The 22,539-nt window shown below is 37.7% G+C and overlaps 1 protein-coding gene across 1 annotated transcript in view; it reads right to left on the reverse strand.

Annotated features, from left to right (window-relative positions):
* Positions 1-22,539, reverse strand: part of LOC126175148 (uncharacterized) — a 215,756-nt gene that overhangs the window by 128,514 nt on the left and 64,703 nt on the right. The window contains exons 5-8 of the mRNA XM_049921710.1: positions 19,346-19,596; positions 16,091-16,439; positions 6,032-6,149; positions 3,809-3,930 (exon numbers count right to left, since the gene is read on the reverse strand). Coding sequence (XP_049777667.1) covers positions 3,809-3,930; positions 6,032-6,149; positions 16,091-16,439; positions 19,346-19,596 — 840 coding nt within the window. The remainder of the gene's footprint in view (positions 1-3,808; positions 3,931-6,031; positions 6,150-16,090; positions 16,440-19,345; positions 19,597-22,539) is intronic.

Raw genomic sequence — 22,539 nt, forward strand, 5'->3', positions numbered from 1 at the left:
GGTAATTTGGCTGATAAAATTGGCAGAGTTCTTAATATGACATTCACAGTGCCCCACATATGGACAAACATTACTCTTTCTAGAACAATGCAGAAAGGAGTAATAATCTACGTTACCCCAAAAATCCGCTTTAGCTCAGCACACTCTATAAAACGGTCACCAGATCGAATTTGACACAACATCTGCTGTGGCTCACAATAACTGCTTCTAGGACTGTGTAATTAACCATTAAAATAAAAATTTTTGGTAGCATCCTTAATAGAGACAGTGGCCTATAGCTCAGCACAGCATGGGATCCAGCAACTGGGAGGTTGAAGCAGGCACATTGAATGTCAAGTTAACTTATGCCCATCTATGGTGTTGCTTTGAACACCAGTGACATCACAGCCAGCAGCTAGTGTAAGTGCTTGGCCGAAAACTCATGAAATTTTAATCACCTGACATGGCTGGAAACAGAGAACTTTTTATTCAATATCACTGCCACAAGGCTCTGCATTCTTACTCATTAATATTTCCTACTTGTTTTAGTTGCCCTCGGTACTTTGAGAATTGTTGTTGCTAACTACCACCTCAGGGTCACCAGAAAAAATTTCTATGTTGGCATCCTCAATGAGGTTAGGTCTGTTTATTGCCATTAGATCTAATATATTTCCATCATGAGTGGGTTTCCAAAATATCTGTTCTAGGTAGTTTTCAGAGAAGGCATTTACTAATTTTTCAAAGTATGTCTTGTCACCGCCACCACTAAAAAAAAAACTAACTATCGCAATTGATTGTTGAATGATTGAAGTCGCCTCTAATGATAAGAGTATGATTGGGGAACTCGTGTTCAAGCAAATTGAGTGTTTCTCTAAAGTTTTCAGTTACATCAGGAGCAAGTCTGATGGTCGATAGAAGGATCCAATTTTAATTTTATGCCCACCCCTTGTACTGCATCTTGGCTAAACAGTCTCACATATAGAAGTGCTTGTCATTTTCTAACTTTTTTGTGTTGGAATGCTTTGAATTTTGCAGAGGAGCCTTGGAAATATTTGCAGGCACTTTGGTGATAGAACCCTGACGAGGTCAACACTAACTTTTTGCAAGTGACCACTGTGATGCAGAATCCGAACTTTGATATTTTTGAGAGTATCTCTGTTGATCCCTCATGGGTATGGGATGGCAACTGGTCAGATATTTACCAAAGAACAATCACCAAACAGTTGTACGTTTTCCGAAGTAGTAGTATTTGGCAGTTAATGGAAGAGGCCTTACCCACACCATTTGATACAATTGAAATTCCACCCACCTCTCCTTCTGAAATTAGGAAGATAATAAACTCTCTCAAGAATAAAAGCTCACATGGAATTGATGGCATTTCCAGCAGGATAATAAAAGCTTGTTCCCAAGAAATAAGTGGGATTCTTAGCCACATATGTAATAGCTCTCTGAAGCAGGGCATTTTCCCAGATAGACTAAAGTATGCCATTGTTAAACCACTCCATAAAAAAGGGTATATGACTGATGTCAACAACTACCGCCCAATCCCTCTTCTGACTGCCTTATCCAAAATTCTTGAAAAAGTAATGTATTGTAGAGTAGCTTCACACCTTTGTAAAAATAAAGTTTTGACAAAAGGTCAGTTTGGTTTCCAGAAGGGTTTCACAACGGAAAATGCTATATATACTTTCACTAATGAAATATTAAATGCTCTGAGTAACCGGAAGTCACCTGTTGGGATTTTTTGTGATCTATCAAAGGCTTTTGATTGTGCAAATCATGGAATACTTCTAGATAAGCTCAAGTACTGTGGTATGAATGGGACAGTGCTCAAATGGTTTAAATCATACCCAACTGGAAGAGTGCAGAAAGTTGAAATAAACAGTTCACATAATATGCAAAAAACTGGTGATTTCTCAAACTGGGGAACAATCAAGAATGGGGTGCCGCAAGGTTCAGTCTTGGGTCCTCTGCTATTCTTAATAGATATTAATGACTTGCCATTCTATATTCACGAAGATGCAAAGCTGGTACTTTTTGCCGATGATACAAGTATAGCTATCACCCCCAACAGACAAGAATTAACTGGTGAAATTGTAAACAATGTTTTTCAGAAAATCATTAAGTGGTTCTCTGCAAATGGGCTCTCATTAAACTTTGACAAAACACAGTATATACAGTTCCACACAGTAAATGGAATGACCCCATTAATAAATATAGACTTCGATCAGAAATCGGTAGCTAAGGTAGAATATTCAAAATTTCTAGGTGTATGCATTGATGAGGGGTTGAACTGGAAAAAACACACTGAGGATCTGCTGAAATGTTTGAGTTCAGCTACTTATGCTAGTAGGGTCATTGCAAATTTTGGTGATATACATCTGAGTAAATTAGCTTGCCATGTCTATTTTCACTCCCTGCTTTCGTATGGCATCATATTCTGGGGCAGCTCATCATTGAGTAAAAGAGTGTTCATTGCACAAAAAAGTGTAATCAGAATAATTGCTGGAGCTCATCCAAGATCATCCTGCAGAAACTTATTTAAAGAGCTAGAAATCTTCACTGTAGCCTCACAATATATGTATTCACTTATGAAATTTGTTATTAACAATATGAACAAATTCAAAAGTAATAGCAGTGTACATGGCTACAACAGTAGGAGAAAGGACAATCTTCACTACTCAAGGTTAAATCTAGCTTTGGCTCAGAAGGGGGTAAATTATACTGCCACAAAAGTCTTTGGTCACTTACCTAATAGCATCAAAAGTCTGACAGATAGCCATATAGCATTCAAAAGGAACCTGACATGTTCCACATCATTACGAAGCGTCGTATTCATGATCTATGGAACAAGTACTAATCTAATCTAATTTATGCGACAAGATTTGGCATCTCATTATGCTATCTTTAGGCCCCTACGCATTCAGTGTACAGAAAATCAGATACATCAGTGCATTCACAGAATCCAGATATTGATTGCTCTGGTTGTGCATACATCGTTGTGTCTGATTTGGTGATTGTTCTTTGGTAACAATTTTTGAGAATAGGTTGTCAAGACAGACTTCTGCAGAATTACGGTACATAGAAATTTCAGAATTATGTGATTTCAAGAGTGGTGATTGACTTTTGGGAATCTGATTACACTTGTTTAAATTATAATAAAAGACTGAAACATTTAAAAGGACTTAATGAGATTTGATTGTATACCATGTAAAGTGCCAATTTATTTTTGCTTTGCAAGGCTACCATTTATCAGTGTGGGAAAGACTGACTGAAAAGATATCATTCATATTTATAAATAGAAAACATCACCTAAAGTTATTTATGACCAGGAATCATAGCTATTGTAACTGATGTTTATTTGCAGACATGTTAAACTACTCATTCTTCACTGTTAAATCACATTGTTAACAGTTATATTATCAGGCTGCAATGTATGGTATGCAATTCTCCCCTATTACCAGTCGAGTGTGCTAAAGCAATTAACCCCATATTTCATAATCTATGTCTTCTCTTGTACTAAGTAGAATTACATTTACATACTAATCCCCTCACAGTGGTCTATACCATGATCTGACACAGCATAAGAACTCAGCTGTCATTTTGATGAGTTAAGTCTTCAGATCTTTAAATGGTGTTATTGACTCAGAGTCATTGCTGTTGATAGTGTACTTGTGATATAGACTTCATTTATTCATTGAATGTCTAATTAATACATGTCTTTCAGTCCATTTCATACTCACCTGTGAAACATAAGATTGGCAAAAAGTAACTTGCATAATTATTTTGTGAAGACAAAAATTTGAGATCTATTGTTGATGTTACTCACCACCATCACTGTCAACATTTTCCTCCTGTGACAGTCTGTTCTGTGACAGCGACTTGTTCCACGTCTGTCGCACCTGGTGTGACCACGATGGGCTCCTTCGAGTTCTCATCCTGTCTTGAACCCTAATGACAGAAAAATGTGCAGCTTTATATTTTCTTTGCAAGTATATACAACTGAAAAATGTTACTATACCAAAATTACTGATGGTGACAAGTTTACAGCTGGAATCAGTATTTACTCAGATTTTCTAATCAAAAAACTAAGAATTGTTGATAGCATGTTGTTAATTAAGAAACAAAGGAAAAAGAAAAGGTGAGGTATCTATAAGGTAAAAGGCATCCATGCCAGGACAGTTGAGCAGATAAGAGAAAGTTAGCAAAGATTAGAATTCAGGACAATAACTGATCATACACAATAAGCAATATGTTGTGGGATAAATGATAAGTTATTACAACTATACATCCTGGTAGCTTTGTGCTCTGTGAAAAAATAATAATCACATTGTTACAATACTATGAGGACTTCACTTTTGTGGGACACATGGAAACACTTGACATACATGGCACAGGCAAATAAAATCACTATGGCTCTGCTGGTCTGTGCAGCCAGAGATCTAGGGTGCCACTGCATGTGGCACCCAGTGTTACAAGTTATAGGGAATGGACACATCCGTATTATATCGTGTGGATAAATCATTGTCAGTCATTTATAGTCAAGCCCTGAAATGGGACACCCTGCCATAGCACCCACTGTCAACTTTCATCACCCCCTTAACCTCCACAACATCCTCATCAAACTTTAACAATATTATGAAAAGGAAAGTTGCTACTCAGTACATAGTGGAGATGCTGAGTCGCAGATGTGCACAACAAGAAGACTGTTCCAAATAAAGCTTTGAATTTTCTTTTGTACAGGTAAGTATATTGTATATCCGTTGGGCACCTTTTCATTTCTCGACTGGCCAACAACAGTCCTCTATGGTGCAATGCAGTACCTGACAACTTAATATTATACTCTGTCCAGCCAGAACATTATGACCACCAGTATAAAACAATCCATGCGATAGGAGCAACACCTGGTGACGAATGACTGCTGTTCAGATGCACACACAGTGCATGTAGTATCAGTGAGCATGTTGTCCGTGTGTAGAATGGGGAAGGCAAACAATTTGTCCAAGTTTGACTGCCTAGAGTCTCAGCACAAGCATTTTGGAAACTGCTCGACTTGTCAGGTGTTCAAGGACTGCTGCAGTGAATGTCTTCAACACAAGGTGAAACCCAAGCCCAGACGTCGTGGAATTGGGTGGCCATCCCTCATTACAGACATCGGACATTGTAGGCTGGGCAGACTGGTGAACTATGGCAGAACTAACAACAGACTTAAATGCTACGTAGAGTACAAGTGTGTGTGAACACACAGTGCACCGACACTCCTAATGATGAGCCTCTGCGAATGACAACCTGTGCATGCGCCAGTGTCAACACTGTGACTTCGGCAACTGTGACTGAAATGGGTATCTGACCATTGGCACTTGATGCCAGTGCAGTGGCAGTGTGTTGCACGGTCTGACAAATCCCGATACCTTCTTCATTGTGCCAATGGAGGGCACAAATCAGTAGTCTTCCATGGGAGAAGCTCCTCGATGCCTGTACTGTGGGATGGAGACAAGCTGGGCTCTGGGGAACATTCACATGAGCATCCGTGGATCCAGTGGAGCTTGTGCAAGGCACTATGGCAGCCAAGCAGTATCTTACACCGGTTGCAGACCACATACACCCCTTCATGATGACCATGTTTCCTGATGGCAGTGGCATTTTTTGGCAAAGTAGTGTTCCACGTTCCAAGACCACAAGTGTGATATAGTGGTTGAAGGAATGCAGTGATGAATTCCAACTGATGTGCTAGCCCACCAACTCGCCAGATCTGAACCTGATCAAACACAAGTGAGATGTGATTGAATGTGAGACCAGAACTCATCGCCCCTCCTGCCCCAGAATTTATGCAAATTAGGTGACTTGGGTGTGCAGATTTGGTGCCAACTCCCACTGATGACCTGCCGAGGCCTCATTACTTCCATGCCACGACACTGCTGTTATTCATGCCAAAGGTGAGCATACTGGTTATTAAACATGTGGTCATAATGTTCTGGCTGATTAATGTATGGATCTTGTTGAATGTGACCAAAATCAAATTTTGAGTACTGATATTTAAGGTACTACTCACAGTAGGATAGTCGGGGTGGAGGCAGTTGTATCGCAGTCTGACTGCTCTATATCGACCCACTCATCGCTTGTCTCACTGCGGGGTGCCACATTACTGTTTCCCGATCCACTGCTGTCCTCTGAAATACCAGTGTTACCAACATCAGTTAAAGCGCATGCCAGAGAAATAGCATCACAATAAATGCAAGAAAATAATACTTGTAACAATAAATAATAACAATGACAATAATAATAATAATAATAATAATAATCTCTATTTGCCATTATAACTTTAAGATCTTTGTCATCATCATCATCATTATTTTATACATGCCCATTGAAAAAAAAAATCACACTTAATGAACAGATAAACTATCTACTCATCAAGTGGGAGCAGGAGAGAAAGCATAAGAGACTTGGAAAAACAGAAACTTTCAGAGCCAGTGACTCCTCCTGGCAGAAGATTTGTGGGTGAGATGAGAAGGGAATACTGACTGTTGGTACCTGGACTGAACACCTGGTGCAGGTACAGTCAGTCTTTCCTTCTCATCCTTCCCAATAAGTCTACTCTGACCCATGCCTGTAGGCAACTTTTCCATAACTCTTCCCATTTCCTAAATTTCACCCGTCCCTTTGTTTCGTCTCTATATAGTTTCCCTTCAGCCCTTTTGCAGGAAGGTGGTTCTGGCTCTGAAAGCTCATGCATTTCCACATCTTTGCCATGTTCTCTCCTGCTGCCACTTTTCTTAGTTGTTCGTGTAATCTTTTCAAACATGGATTACTTTTTGTTGATGTATGTATAAGTACTGCATTTCCAACAACAGGAACTCCATGTTGGATTATTGACAATATTAGGAAAAGGATAGATTGCTACTCGCCAAAAAGAGGACCCATTTAGTTGCAGACAGGCACGATGAAAAGAATGTTACACATTACAGCTTTTGGCCAAAGCCTTCTTCAATAAAGAAAACACATACATTCACACAAGCAAGCACACCTATTGCACACACAACCACTACCACCGGCAGCTCTGGCTGGAGTCTGATCAGAGCTGCCACAATAAGCAGTTGTGTGAGTGAGGTGTGCTTGCTTGTGTGAATCTGTGTATTTTCTTTGCTGAAGAAGGCTTTGGCCAAAACCTATAATGTGTAACAGTCTTTTCATTGTGAATGTCTGTAACTAAACAGGCCCTCTTTACAGTGTGTACTACATTTCAGATTGTGTGGAAAATTTTTGTTAGTAATACACTACCTTCAGTCACAATATTTTAATTACTTATTTTCATGGGGTTGGGTTACTTTATGTCATTAGTGACATGTTAAAGAATATTTCTCCCTGCAGCAAGTCAGCTGTGGGCCATAGTGCTCTCACTCTTCGGTACACTATGTGCAAGTCTGATTTGTGAAGTGTAATAATAATTGTTTGTATTCATTATGATATTTTCCACATTATTTTTTACGAACTTAATTGTTAACAACTTTTGCAGACAATTGTCTTAACAACAAACACAGGATGCAAACTCAGTAAATTTTACTCAATAGAATAGTTCCTAAAGGATTAAAATTTAGTAAATTGACAATTATTGCAACTGCTCTTTTCCAGAGCCTGAAACAACCTACTTCTGCAGACTGCAGGTGGCTCACACTAACCCTCAGTCACATATATTGCTAATTTCTGTGGATTAATGTCTAGCAGATTTGTTTTACGGCAGGAGGTGCTGTTATTATTATTACTATTATTATTGAGAGACGTATCAGTAGGCAGACATTGCAGTTAATCTTTTTGCATATGAAGCCAATATCCTTTCTGTGTAAGAGGTTCATCCATCACAATGCCTAGAAATTTGTGTCTATCAGCTTTTCCACCTAAAACCTAGATTCAGCAGTTATGCCTACATATAAAGTCCATGTCTGTAGGAAGCTTTGTGGACTGGAATTTGGTCAATGGAAACACCGTAATCATGAATGGACATCTCTACTGGTTCTAAAGATCTGTGAGTAATTATATTATAGGTCACAAGGCAGAAAAGCCAAGCATTTACTAAGAATGAACAACAAGATTATAGCATTCCAACTGGGTTGTTTCTATAAATTAACTACAACAAGTTTGTAACATTTCACTCATTCCATTTAACTCATATGCTTCACAACCCACTATGGAAAGAACAGATAACTTTACAACAGAGTGGGAGGGTAAGTAGAGTGGGATACACTAGCAACAAAAGTCTGGCAGTTATGAATCCTCTTTGGCGAAGTGGTGCCTTATGAAGGGCTACTGACCTCGTGAAACAATCATTTAGTGAAGCATTCAGCCCAAGGGAAAAAAATGCAGAAATAAATATAAAATAAATAAAAGATTGGTAAACACTGGAAATGTGGTATTCAATAAAGTCAGGAAAGTAATTCTGATATATTATTATTATTATTATTATTATTAAGCATTACAATCCATGAAGGCTTTTTGCTGCAGAATGGACAATGTTGAACCACTTTGCTCTGTCTTTACAAGTAATTTGCCACTGTCTGTCATGTCCTAGTTTTCTGAGATCGTCTTGAATATTGTCCAAGTATCTCATGCGTGGGCGTCCAAGAGGTCGTCTTCCGGTGGGAATCTCTTCAGTCACTTTCTTGATGGTCCTGTTTGGTGGTGCTCTGATGACATGCCCTATCCATTTCAGTCTTTTGGCTTTAATTTTGGCCACTATATCGGAGTCTTTATATAATTTGTAAATTTCATTGTTATTTAGCAATCTCCATTCATCACTGATCCTATCTCTTATGGGTCCAAATATTTTTCTCAAAATTTTTCGTTCAAATACTCTTAATCTGTTTTCCTCTTTTTTTGTGAGAGTCCAGGTTTCAGATCCATAGGTGAGTACTGGTATAATCAATGATTTGTATACTTGTAGTTTGGTGTTCCTAGATATTAACTTACTTTTGAAAACTGTCAAGAGACTATAGTAGCATTTGTTAGCCTTCTGAATTCGTGATTCTATTTCAATTTTTATGGAGTTGTCAGAGGTTACTATTGTACCAAGGTAATTAAATTCATTTGTCTTTGTGAAAGCTGTGTTATTAATTTGCAGTACATTATTATTTGATGGATAGCGGGATAAGATAAAGTACATTGTTTTGTCTGTATTCAGCTGGAGGCCTGTGCCATTTGTGGCTTTAATTAATTGTGCTGTAAGAAGCTTCAAATCATTCTCACTGTCAGATAATAATGCAATGTCATCGGCGTATGCTACAATGTTAATTTTGCTTTCCAGTTGTGCTCCAATTTGTAGTAGCTTTACTTTTTGGATTATTCTATTGATTACTATGTTAAAAAGAACTGGTGAGAGTGAATCCCCTTGTTTGACTCCAGTTTTAACCTCAAAGTCTTCAGAAAGTTTGCCAGCTACTTTTATTTTGTATTTTGAGTTTAAAGTGCAAGCTTTTATTAAATTTATCAATTTGTTAGGGATGCCAATCTGCCTCATGCACTTCCATAAATATTCCCTGTTGATACTGTCAAAAGCTTTTTTAAAATCAATGAAAAGCATATGTACATTTTGATTGAATTCATATTTCTTTTCACCCAACATCCTTAGGACATATATATTGTCAATAGTCGATCTGTTAGGTCTAAATCCACATTGGGCATCATCTAGGGAGTCTTCAACGTAAGGGCTTATCCTTGCTAACAGTATATTTGTCAGAATTTTATATGTTGTGTTTAGTAACGCAATTCCTCTGTAGTTTGAACAATTTGTTGGGTCCCCCTTCTTGTATATAGGGCACACAACTACTTCTTTCCAATCATGTGGGACCTGTTCCTGCTTCCAGATGTTGGTGATGATTTTGTGTAAGCAATCATCATCACCAATTCTGATATATATCAAGTTCAAAATTGTCTTTAAGTAATCTTGTTGGTTTCACATATCATCATCATCATTTTTTTTTCCTTTTTTAAAGAAGGAGAAGCCAGTGTTACAGTAGGAAAGTTCTGCAGAAAGTAAATACTTTACTCCTAAAGGAAACTGCACACCAAAATGCAGGAGCATCAAATAGTTGACAGGCACATACGTAAATTTTCAGATCATAACAAAGGATGGATGACACAAGGTTTGGATGAAGAGTAAAATGTTGTGATTGGTACACTTCACTGCACAACAGCCTGCACTGGACAATAAAGATCATGGAAACATTTGAAATAGGATACTGTGAAGGTTAAGAGGCTGATAATATGTGAGTTTTTGAGAAAATGCATGAGAAAAGATGTCTCAAGCTCGGGCATTTTGTAACATGACGAAAGTGGTAGAGAATAATAATAATAATAATAATAATAATAATAATAATAATAATAATAATAAACCCTGTGGATTTCCGGGAAAAGAATAGGCCTCCGGTATGTTCTGCCAGTCGTAAAAGGCGATGAAAAGAACAAACCACTAATAGGGCTAACCCCCCTTTTAGTGTGATTACTTGGTTCAGGACAGAACTAAAGAAGCCTTGGACAAACGCCGTCATGGTCGGGGATGACGCTTGAACCCTATGCCCGCCCACAATGGTAACGACACTGCTAGCCAACTGGAAAATGATTTAAATCCAAATAGAGGTGTTTTGCAGGATATGCTTCCTGCAACCACCCTAGAAGGAAAACAAAGACAGAGGATGAGATGGTCAGATGAAGTTAATCAACACCTCATGTTCTGTTATTACCAAGCAACAAACCTAGGAACCAACACAACTGGATACAGATCACAAGTATACACAACATTTATTACCAGATACCGGGAATTAAAATTTTTAACGGAACAACGACTAGCTGATCAGATCCATGTAATAATAAAAAATAACAGGATACCCCAGTCAGAATTAGAAAACATCAAACAACAAGTACAACAAATACTGGAACAAAATAATGTGCAATTAGAAGAAGAAGAAAATACAGTAATGGACTCAAACATCCCAGTAAAGGACTCATACATCCCAGAGCAAACAAACAAAGACCAAGACGTATCAATTAAACAATCAGAGGAAAACGAAATCTTAAGACAGCCACCAGAACAAGCACAAATAGAACACAAAGTGACACAAATGTTAGATATAGAAGAGAAATTTCAGCTGACATACATAGAATACAAAGACACAAATACAGACATTAGACCATTCTTGCATAGACCGCCAAATAACCCACAAGTCGAAACAACAATAAAAACTATCAACACAATCATACACAACAAAATAAATGAAAACACAACTATGGAAGAGTTACAACTACTGGTTTATATAGGAGCACTCACTACACTAAATATACACACTAGGCAGAGATCAGAACCAACCAACACACAGAAGAAACCCACAAAACCAGCATGGCAACACAGGCTACAGATCAGAATAGAAAAACTCAGAAAAGACATTGGACAGCTAACACAATTTATAAGAAATGAAATATCAGACAAAAAACGAAAAAGGATAGGTAAAATCTCACAACAAGAAGCAATAGAGCAATTAGATGAAAAGAAGCAGAAATTACAAGCATTGGCCAAACGACTTAGAATATACAATAAAAGTGAAAACAGAAGGAAACAAAACCAAACATTCAACACAAACCAAAAGAGATTTTACCAAACAATAGATAACACACACATTAAAATAGACAATCCACCAAACATAACAGACATGGAACACTTCTGGAGCAACATATGGTCAAACCTGGTATAACATAACAGGCATGCACGGTGGATACAAGCAGAAACAGACTCATACAAGATGATACCACAAATGCCTGAAGTGATAATTTTGCAACATGAAGTCACCCAAGCAATTAATTCTACGCACAATTGGAAAGCCCCTGGAAATGATAAAATAGCAAATTTCTGGCTAAAGAAGTTCACCTCAACACATTCACATCTAATTAAATTATTTAACAGTTACATTGCAGACCCATACACATTCCCTGCTACACTTACACATGGAATAACCTATCTGAAACCTAAAGATCAAGCAGACACAGCAAACCCAGCTAAATATCGCCCCATAACACAATATACAAAATATTAACTTCAGTCATTACACAGAAATTAATGACACATACAACACAGAACAAAATTATAAATGAAGAACAAAAAGGCTGCTGCAAAGGAGCACGAGGATGTAAAGAGCAACTGATAATAGATACAGAGGTGACATATCAAGCTAAAACTAAACAAAGGTCGCTACACTACGCATACATTGATTACCAAAAAGCTTTTGATAGTGTACCCCACTCATTGTTACTACAGATATTGGAAATATACAAAGTATATCCGAAATTGATACAGTTCCTAAACATAGTATTGAAAAACTGGAAAACCACACTTAATATCCAAACAAATTCAGATAATATCACATCACAGCCAATACAGATTAAGCGTGGGATATACAAAGGAGACTCATTAAGTCCTTTCTGGTTCTGTCTTGCTCTGAACCCACTATCCAACATGCTAAATAATACAAATTATGGATATAATATTACTGGAACATACCCACACAAAATCACACATTTGCTATACATGGATGATCTAAAACTACTGGCAGCAACCAATCAACAACTCAACCAATTACTAAAGATAACAGAAGTATTCAGCAATGATATAAATATGGCTTTTGGAACAGACAAGTGTAAGAAAAATAGCATAGTCAAGGGAAAACACACTAAACAAGAAGATTACATATTGAATAACCACAGTGACTCCACAGAAGCGACGGAAAAAACAGATGCCTATAAATATCTAGGATACAGACAAAAAATAGGAATAGATAATACAAATATTAAAGAAGAACTAAAAGAAAAATATAGACAAAGACTAACAAAAATACTGAAAACAGAATTGACAGCAAGAAACAAGACAAAAGCTATAAATACTTATGCTATACCAATATTGACCTACTCATTTGGAGTAGTGAAATAGAGTAACATGGACCTAGAAACACTCAATACACTTACACGTTCACAGTGCCACAAATATAGAATACGTCACATACATTCAGCAACAGAAAGATTCACATTAAGCTGAAAGGAAGGAGGAAGGGGATTCATTGACATAAAAAACCTACATTATGGACAGGTAGACAATTTAAGAAAATTCTTTCTAGAACGAGCAGAAACTAGCAAAATACAGAAATCAATCACTCATATAAATACATCGGCTACACCACTGCAATTTCATAACCACTTCTACACCCCTTTAGATCACATAACATCAACAGATCTGAAGAAAGTAAATTGGAAAAAGAAAACACTACATGGCAAGCACCTGTATCATCTAACACAGCCACACATCGATCAAGACGCATCCAACACATGGCTAAGAAAAGGCAATATATACAGTGAGACGGAAGGATTCATGATTGCAATACAGGATCAAACAATAAACACCAGATATTACAGCAAGCATATTATTAAAGATCCCAATACCACAACAGATAAATGCAGACTTTGCAAACAACAAATAGAAACAGTAGATCACATCACAAGCGGATGTACAATACTAGCAAATACAGAATACCCCAGAAGACATGACAATGTAGCAAAAATAATACATCAACAACTTGCCATAAAACATAAACTAATAAAACAACACGTTCCCACATACAAGTACACACCACAAAATGTACTGGAGAATGATGAATACAAATTATACTGGAACAGAACGATTATAACACATAAAACAACACCACATAACAAACCTGACATCATACTCACCAATAAAAAGAAGAAATTAACACAACTAATTGAAATATCCATACCCAACACAACAAATATACAGAAGAAAACAGGAGAAAAAATTGAAAAATACATCCAACTGGCTGAGGAAGTCAAGGACATGTGGCATCAGGATAAAGTCGACATTATCCCAATTATACTATCAACTACAGGAGTCATACCTCACAATATTCACCAGTACATCAATGCAATACAGCTACATCCAAACATATATATACAACTACAAAAGTCTGTAATTATTGATACATGTTCAATTACCCGAAAGTTCCTAAATGCAATATAACATATACCATACAGTTACAAGGAAGTCACGCTTGACCGAGGTCCGCGTCACGTTCCATTTTTAACCAGACTTAAGTCTGAGAAAAAAAAAGTCAATAATAATAATAATAAGTATTATGGAAACCTAGAGCTTGTAAAAATTTGTGATATTAGTATTGCTTTGGGATAGTCACATAGATAAAGAACAGGTTTTGAAGAGTATGTGGAATGAAGCACAAGAAGGGAAGAGAAAATCTAACAATGCAGTGAGTACAGACAAGGACTCGCCACTCATCCTCATTGTTATTCCTCAAGTCGCTCTACATTGTGTAGTGGGGGTTATGAGGCTACACAGTGTAACAGTATGATTTACCCCTCTCCTCCCCGTTTTCCTATTCGATCCGTTGAGATGCACAGAAGGAAAGATTATCAGTGCCCCTCTGTACTGTATGAGAGTGGCTTTTTTTATATAGCATCACAGTCATTACATGAAATGTGTGCTTATAGAAGTGTTATTTTTCTTGACTCATTTTGGAAAGAGAGCTCTTGGAATTTTGAGAAAAGGCTTTCTTGTGGTGTGCCTCACATCAGTTTGACAGATATTTGTGTCTCACACTTGAGCTGACCAAACTTGCATGTGATAAACTGTGTTGCTTTTCTTTGAATCTTTTCTTCTCCTCTTTTAATCCAACTTGATAAGGGACCAAATCAAATTAACAATACTCAAGAACTGGTCCAGTGAGGTCAACCTAGATTAAGGCTATGTTAGGGTGTGTAAAAGATGATGTGGGCTTATAGAAACCACACCAGACTCAAACAGGCTTCCAAAACAGCTGTAGTGGAACATATCATCATGTCAAGATTTTGACAAAGACACTCAGATACTGGGAAAGTGTTATTAAAGCATCCATTGAAATAAAGGTCACAGAACATCTTACCAACTGTGACACAGGATATCAGCTTATCTGCACCTGGAACCCAGCACTCAATCTCCTAAAGACACAACAGAGGCAACATCCTAATTCTGGGGGAATAAGTATGGAAATGGCGAGAGAGCTGATAATCTGGCACAATCAGCACAGGGTACACCAGACAGCAAATCAAGTACCCAAGGACAGTTATTTCAAGAATGAATGACAATTTGAACATCAGTGGCCAAAAAATAATACGGCAGCCTCCCCTAGGCAGCACAGACGTCGGACAGAGCATTTGACACAGCTGGCTACGGTAAGAAACAGCATACTCCACAGGAAAGCTTAAATGATGGCAATCAGAAGATTGAACATCCAGTACAACTTTGAGATTGAACAGAATGTCAGATGACAAAATTAGTAACTGACAACAGCCAAAAAGTATACATACAGCAATCAAACAGCTATGGCTAGAAAATTCTATGTTTCTGCTACTTATCAGCGCATACCTCTGACAGATCGCCAGGTGCAGCACTGACAGATGATGGAGCGCCTAGCCTCAGAAAGGCACAAATGTGGACCCATTCCACAGCCTCAAGGAGCACCAGGTGAAGACTGCGAGTTATGCAATTGAAATATCGTGAAAGTACGACACACATCAATGGCAAAAAACCTGATTTTCTGAGATGACAGTATTGTTTCTCAAGGTGTTGGGAAATATTCATGTGAGCCAGTTCACTGTGGCAGTTGAAGTTTGCTAAACATCCTTATTTCAATCACTTCAACATAATGCTAGTAAGGTATTAGAGCAGACAATGCTTCGCCCTTAAGAATGGGTTGCCTTCTGAATAACCCAAATGAACAGAGCAAGCTGGGTTTCAAGTGATCAGCAAATATGGGGAGGCACATTAACACAAGTTGAAAACTTTTGCTTCTACACAGTCCTCAGTGCCTCCTCTGATTTGTCAAGGGGTTATTTTTAATCATTCCATTGCCTGTCTTTTTACCCAGTAATTTCATTTCACTTCAATATTTGAGGGGGGGGGGGGGGGGGTGGGGGGGGGTACAGAGTCACACTGTTTTTGCATGCAACAATTTGGTAAAAGAAAAAAAGTATTATGCTAAAAGTACTTACAGTATATTGCTGAATAACTTACCTGCAATAATTGTAGATGCAACACCATAAAGACTGTTGCTTTGATCACACGAACTACCCCCACAAATAGATTCATAACATTCAAAGTCAGACTGTGCTGTAAGTGTGCAAACATCAACATCATCATAAATGTCTTCTTCAATGTGGTTATCTCCCTGTCCACCACTCATTTGTCCTTTCTCCATGCAGCACTCTTCATAGCCACTACCACCAGCTTCAGAACTGTTTTCAGACTCTGCCCTTCTTCCTGAGCCTGGACCAACATCATCGTAGACAGGAGAATATGGACGCCCAACATCATCATAGGTAAATTCTTCAGGCTTTACATTTTGTTGCTCATTTGATGTAGCCTGGTTGCAGAAAATTAATCCTGAAATATCTCTCACTATTTTTTTTAACTATATGTGTAAAATATAGTATCTGCTAACATCTCTCTCATTACTAAGAAATTACTACTATAGAATGAAGAGTTAAAGACAATAACATACATAGTTTAAAGAAAGAAAATATCAAATATGATGCCACTATGGCTTCAGTATTTTAGCTTTCATCCTTTACAACACATAAAAATGATCTCCCAACGATTCTATACATTCAGTCGGAAATTGTAGTATGATGACGTCTTTCCATGTGAGTTGAACTAACATAGTTCTTGAATTACCAGGGGGATGAGTTTGTGGAAATAGTGCAGCATTTTGAAGATTGTCACTATCATCATGTCTGGTGGAAACTTTACCGAAAATGGTGGGAGTGACTCATCAGAACATCTTGCTGTTTTTGCAGCTGAGAACCTGATAACTTTATATCATAAACCACAATTTTTGCTGGTGTGAAAGGTGACAGGAAGGCTACAGTCTATCATCAAGGTCATTAAGTATGAAGCAAAAGCTCAGTTCAGGAAGGTGGTTGGCTTTGGTCTTGTTACATTAACTTGCAAAATGTGCAGCAGATGTGATTCATGAAATGGAAATCTTAAATATCCATTTATTTTATAATATTGATACTTCATCCATTTCTAATGGAAATCGGATTCCATTCTACCAGGAGCTTGAACTTCACAATCTCACACAATACTCAGTAATCGGGAGAGATTTGAACAGATCCTCTACTCTGAGCAATGTGAATTACCAGTTTCTCAAATAATTTAACTACTGCAGTTCCTTGCGAACGCCAATGTTTCATTCACTCACACAGCATGTTATGTAGGTAAAACTATGAATGACAACCTAGGAGGTTATTGAATAAATCGTGAAGTACAGCAGTAAGCAGCAGGTAGTGCTATTTATTAAGTACTCTTGTTTCATAACCAACAACTACATAAGTAGTGAGAGGCTGATTATGTTGTTCATGAGGATCTTATGCAAAAGAACTTTTCTTGGCTCAGCCTATTGAAGGAAAAAATGACCTACTACAAGAATTTATTTATGCATCTGTGGACTCTAGAGCAAGAAAGACAATAATTAATTGCAGCTGACAGCTTTGAATTGCAGTTTAATTGTATATAAATAAATGTAAAAATTATCCTCATTAAAAGGAAATGTATTCTGGGGATAAGGCATTGTAGTTTTTCATTTAGAATAATCAGCAGTTGGTTAATTGTGACATTTTTTCAAATTTGTACCACCACTAAGGGATAATAAACATTATCTGTGAACTGTAAGAATGAGGGCTCATTTTTAGTCCTCAATTCTAGATGTGCAAATAATTTACACACACCATAAAACAGTATTGATTGTCAGACAATTTGTTTAACAAGTTTAAAATTCCTTCATTTCCAAAAATCTTTAAATCCAAGTTTTTCTCTTAGAATAAATGCGAACTGATTTCCAGTTAGAAGCCTCTTACTTTGTGACAATGCTTTTAAGTTTTGCTTGGTCTTTTTTACTCCTTGTTAGTTCAGGAAAGATAAGAGTGAACAAGGAAGCAATTTTTACCATGAAGGATGTAAGACAGCACTGCAGCTTATTAGCATTATTGTTTAACGTTTGTTGAAGATCCAATATGGAGGTTGAAAAAACTTCAGAACAAGAACAGAAGTGCAAGTGCAATGGAAACAGATAACAATTTATCTTGCTTAAAAGAAAGAAAATTTAGAGGAATTCTTAAGTGAAGTATACAGGTTATTTATCATTTCAAAACTTTTAACAGCAAGACAGGGAAAAAAAAGGAAACATTTATGAGCTAAACGGTGGACTACGAGCAGATGCTAAAACCCCAGAGAATTACTAATAGCTGGGTAAACTTGAATTTAAGCTGTTTGATGGGAAGTTCTCATGTGGAGGCACTACTGCAGGAGGACACTGAAAGACAAAATGATGCAGAACATCAGACTCTCAAAATGGTAGGAGGAGGAGGAAACCAGAATATTATTTGTTTGGATGTCAGAAATCTATTATACAAATTATCTAGAAGTAGCTTTACAGAAAGTCATTCTCACTGTACAACCAATGAAAGTGCGGACACAGAAGTATGAGACCTATCAAATAATTAGTTAGAAATTTAATACTTTGAAACTGTTGATTCACATTTTGTAAACAATACTAAATGCTCCACCATCAATGAGTTTAATACTATTCTACTATTACATGTTACAGCTGATGTTGAATACTATTCCAACATCAGCAATGGAAGCTTACTAGTTTTTGACAACCCTACATTCTTGCTGTATAATTTAAGATGGCTTATTACACTAATAGTTTATCTTATGCAAATATAGCATCAAATAGCCATGTAGGCTCTAAAACGGTTTGGTCAAAGAGACCAGTACTTGAGTGACGAATATTCTGCTTTCTCTGCAATACCCTCCTGTTCTGCTGTATGTTCAGTTCAACTGACCCAAAGAACTCTTCCATTTAGAACTCAACAAAACACAATGAATACTGAAGTAAGACTGACTTACAAATTTTACCCCAAAACAGGTTTTGTTTTGAACGTGGCTATAGATCTACTACTTAATAAATTGTGATGTTTACGAGATAATTGTTATGGTAAAAGTGTGGCTCATTTGGCAAGTGCTAGTCTACAAATCCAAAGACCCACAGTTCCCCCTCTAACTCTGTAAATGGATAGTCAGATCAGTTCAAAAGTCAGAGGAAAGCAATGGCATGCCACTTCCAGTAGTACCGTGCACTCTGGCAGTCAAACCAACCTTCACCTTAATGACAGATTTACCTTTAAATTTTAAATGAATGAAAACTGTTTACTCATCATACCCAAGCTCAGTTAATTTCGTGTTCCACAATTTCCTTGTTCATACCTGTTTTCCATTATCCCCTTCATTCCTGTAAACATCAGTGCTGCTCACTGTTGTCAGTTTTGCCGGTTGATTCGATCGCCAAAGGAAAGAAGCGTTTGGCTTCACATCATGTACCACACTTGCTGGAGAATCTTGTTCCTCTGGAGAATCCAGTGGACTCGCTGTTCCAGCGACTGACAACCTGCTTCCTGGCAAGGGCCGAGCCACCGTTCGGACATATGTAGGACTCCTCACTGGTTTGCTTCCAACACCTGTGAAGCAAACGTATCACTGAAAGGTAAGAGGAATTCTAAGCAACTTTAACAATAAATAATACCATATTTGCTCAAAATTTATTTCATTACTCTCTTGAAATTACGTGATATGTATTAATTATACATGTTTGGGCATTCCATAAAAGTTCATTATTCATTAGCATGCAAACATAGATGGAGCATCTTACAAAGGCTATCCAGAAAGTGACTACATTTTAACATCGTGTGCGAAGCAACACAGTGTGAACCAACACAGACTCACGTTGTATGTCAGTTTGCTTAGAGGTGCGATAGCAAGAAAAACCCATTGCTTCTTATTTGACATTCAAAATGAGCGTTGCATTTTAAAATCTCACCATATGTGTAATCCATTCTATAATACAGCTTTAGCAGCAGAAATCTCAAAGTTGGCAAAATTCATGACAAAATGTATACTGCAAATAGACCAAATGTGAAGAGTGAAGATGCTGCAAGTGCGCAGGGAGAGTGACTACTGAGCACAATTGCAACCAGTGTGCTCACGAAAAAATGGCTCAGTTCACAATGTTTTGACTCTGATGAATGTTGAGATTCTGTCACAAGCTCACAGTACAGTTTTATGGAGAATTAATTCGTCAGCTTAAGAGATGTGATAAATACTCAAATCTAAATGGCAATCACATAGGAAAGGAACAAAGAGGTGCAGTTTTAAGATTTTTTTTAACTATTTCATTATTTTATTTATAGACTAATGGAAGTCTTTCTCGATTTCTTTTTAGATTTTCCAGGTAACTGCAGATTTTCAGACACAATGACATTATTTAAGAATGATGAAATAATCCCATTTTATAAGCAAAGTGGCAGAAACATCATTAAGGGACACTGGTCTACAGATGCACAAATCACACGTTTGCTGTTTAACCAAATGGTAAAGAAAACCTGAATTCTTATAACACCTTGACAGCTTGAAACAATATTGAGGTTTATGATGTAGGTGGAAGAAAATGGATACCTGCACACTCATAAAAAGAAAAATGCAGCTAGCCCACTGGGCCATTCTGTCTACAGGGAGAAAATCCACTGAGTTTCGCCATAGCACAGAAGAATACTGTGCTCACCTCCTTGGTGGAGATAGCTTCAGCTGTCCATGGCAACACAAGCCTGCCAGTCTAGCTACAGAGCCTATGGGAATCCTTCTGCAGGAGTGAATGCTTGGAGATGTAAATAGAATCTGTTCTCCAGTGTATAGATCATCCACTTTCATACTATCAAAAAGTGTAGTATGCCAACAAAAAATAATAAATGGGGTAAAAAGTTTACTGCTTTTGAGTGTGCACACTGATGAAAAACTTAGATGGGAAAACCATGCAGTAGATCTGCTAAAACATTTTGTCCAGTGCCAAATTTGGGGATGCAGAAATTTGTAAGTTACCATATTCAGCATATTTTCACCACTGATGTTGGCTGGGATAATATTCTGAGGTAACTTCTCACTTAGGTAAAAAGCATTCATTTCACAAAAGCAAATAACAAGAACTTTCTGTGGGATTCACTCACATACATCTCGCAGCCATCTGTTTACACAATTGGGAATATTATCCATAGTCTCACATTATAAAGAGTTATGCAGATTGGTCACAAACTGAAATTCATACAAATATCAATGGAAAATGCAAACTTTTCACTGTGCAGCTGGCAAGGATAGTAAAGAGGGGACATGTCATTCCAGGGCATAAATTCTTTGCAAATTTCATTCCATTTACTCAGTCAGACAGCAATGCCTCACAGACAAGTGCGTGCACAATATATGCAGATGTCAGCATTTGAGACAGGACATGTAGCTGGGTTCAAAGAAGTCAGTTGGAGTAATTGGTGAATCACTCAGCATCTGAAGAGGAGCAATGCCACTACTCTGACTATGTCAGGAGGAATCGGTGAACAATGGCCGAACACAATGTCTAGAATGAAGCGGTCAACCCAGAGAGAAGACAGAACGTGAGGATCACGTAATCATCAGAGAGGTACTCAGATGCCTGGATTCATCATTATCACTGATCTGGTATGTAACTTTCACTGCCCGCAAGGACCATTAACAGGTAGCTCACAGAAAGGAGGTCGAGCAAATGGCACCCCTTATGCATACAACTGTTGATCTCTATACACCAATAAGCCTATTTGCAGTCATGTCAGACACATTCAGCCTGAAGTTTCATTGACTGGCATGAATTGTCTTCAGTGATGAGTCTTGTTTCAAACCGACTGTCATCTGGCGTACAGCCCGACAGCTGGGAGCGATGGTCTGCAGTGCCATTTCATTTCATAGCAGGACTTGTTTGGCTGTCATCACTGGCACCCTTATAGCACCATGGTATGTCAGTGATATTCAACATCGTGCCTTGTTGCCCATAATGGCAAGCCATCCTCTGTTCACATTTCAACAAGATAATGCCCATGTGAGATGAAGAAGCTTGCACGGGATAGAGTAGCATGGAGAGCTGCATCAAACCAGTCTCAGGACTGAAGACCACAACAACAACAAATGCCCATGTGCACACAGCAAGAGTTTCTACTTCTTGGTCTTCACACTTTCCAAACCCTTCCTTGGCCAGTAAGTTCACCAGATCTCTCTCCATTTGAGAATGTTTGGAGCATTATGGGTAGGGCCCTTCAACCAGTTCAAGATTCTGATGATCTAATGCACCAGTCAGACAGCATTACACACAATATACCTCAAGAGGACATCCAACAACTCTGTCCATCAATGCCAAGCTGAATAACTGCTTTCATGAGGGCCAGAGGTAGACCAACATATTATTTACTTGCTCAAACCATGAAGCTCTTTTTCTTGAATAAATCATCCAATTTTTCAGAAATCATAATCATTTGTTTGTCTGTAACATAGACCAGTTTCTGTACCATTCAGATAATTCCTTTGTGGTGCATTATTTCTTTCTTTTTTTA

This window comes from Schistocerca cancellata, chromosome 3, assembly GCF_023864275.1.
Source record: "Schistocerca cancellata isolate TAMUIC-IGC-003103 chromosome 3, iqSchCanc2.1, whole genome shotgun sequence".
In the NCBI taxonomy this organism is placed as follows: domain Eukaryota; kingdom Metazoa; phylum Arthropoda; class Insecta; order Orthoptera; family Acrididae; genus Schistocerca; species Schistocerca cancellata.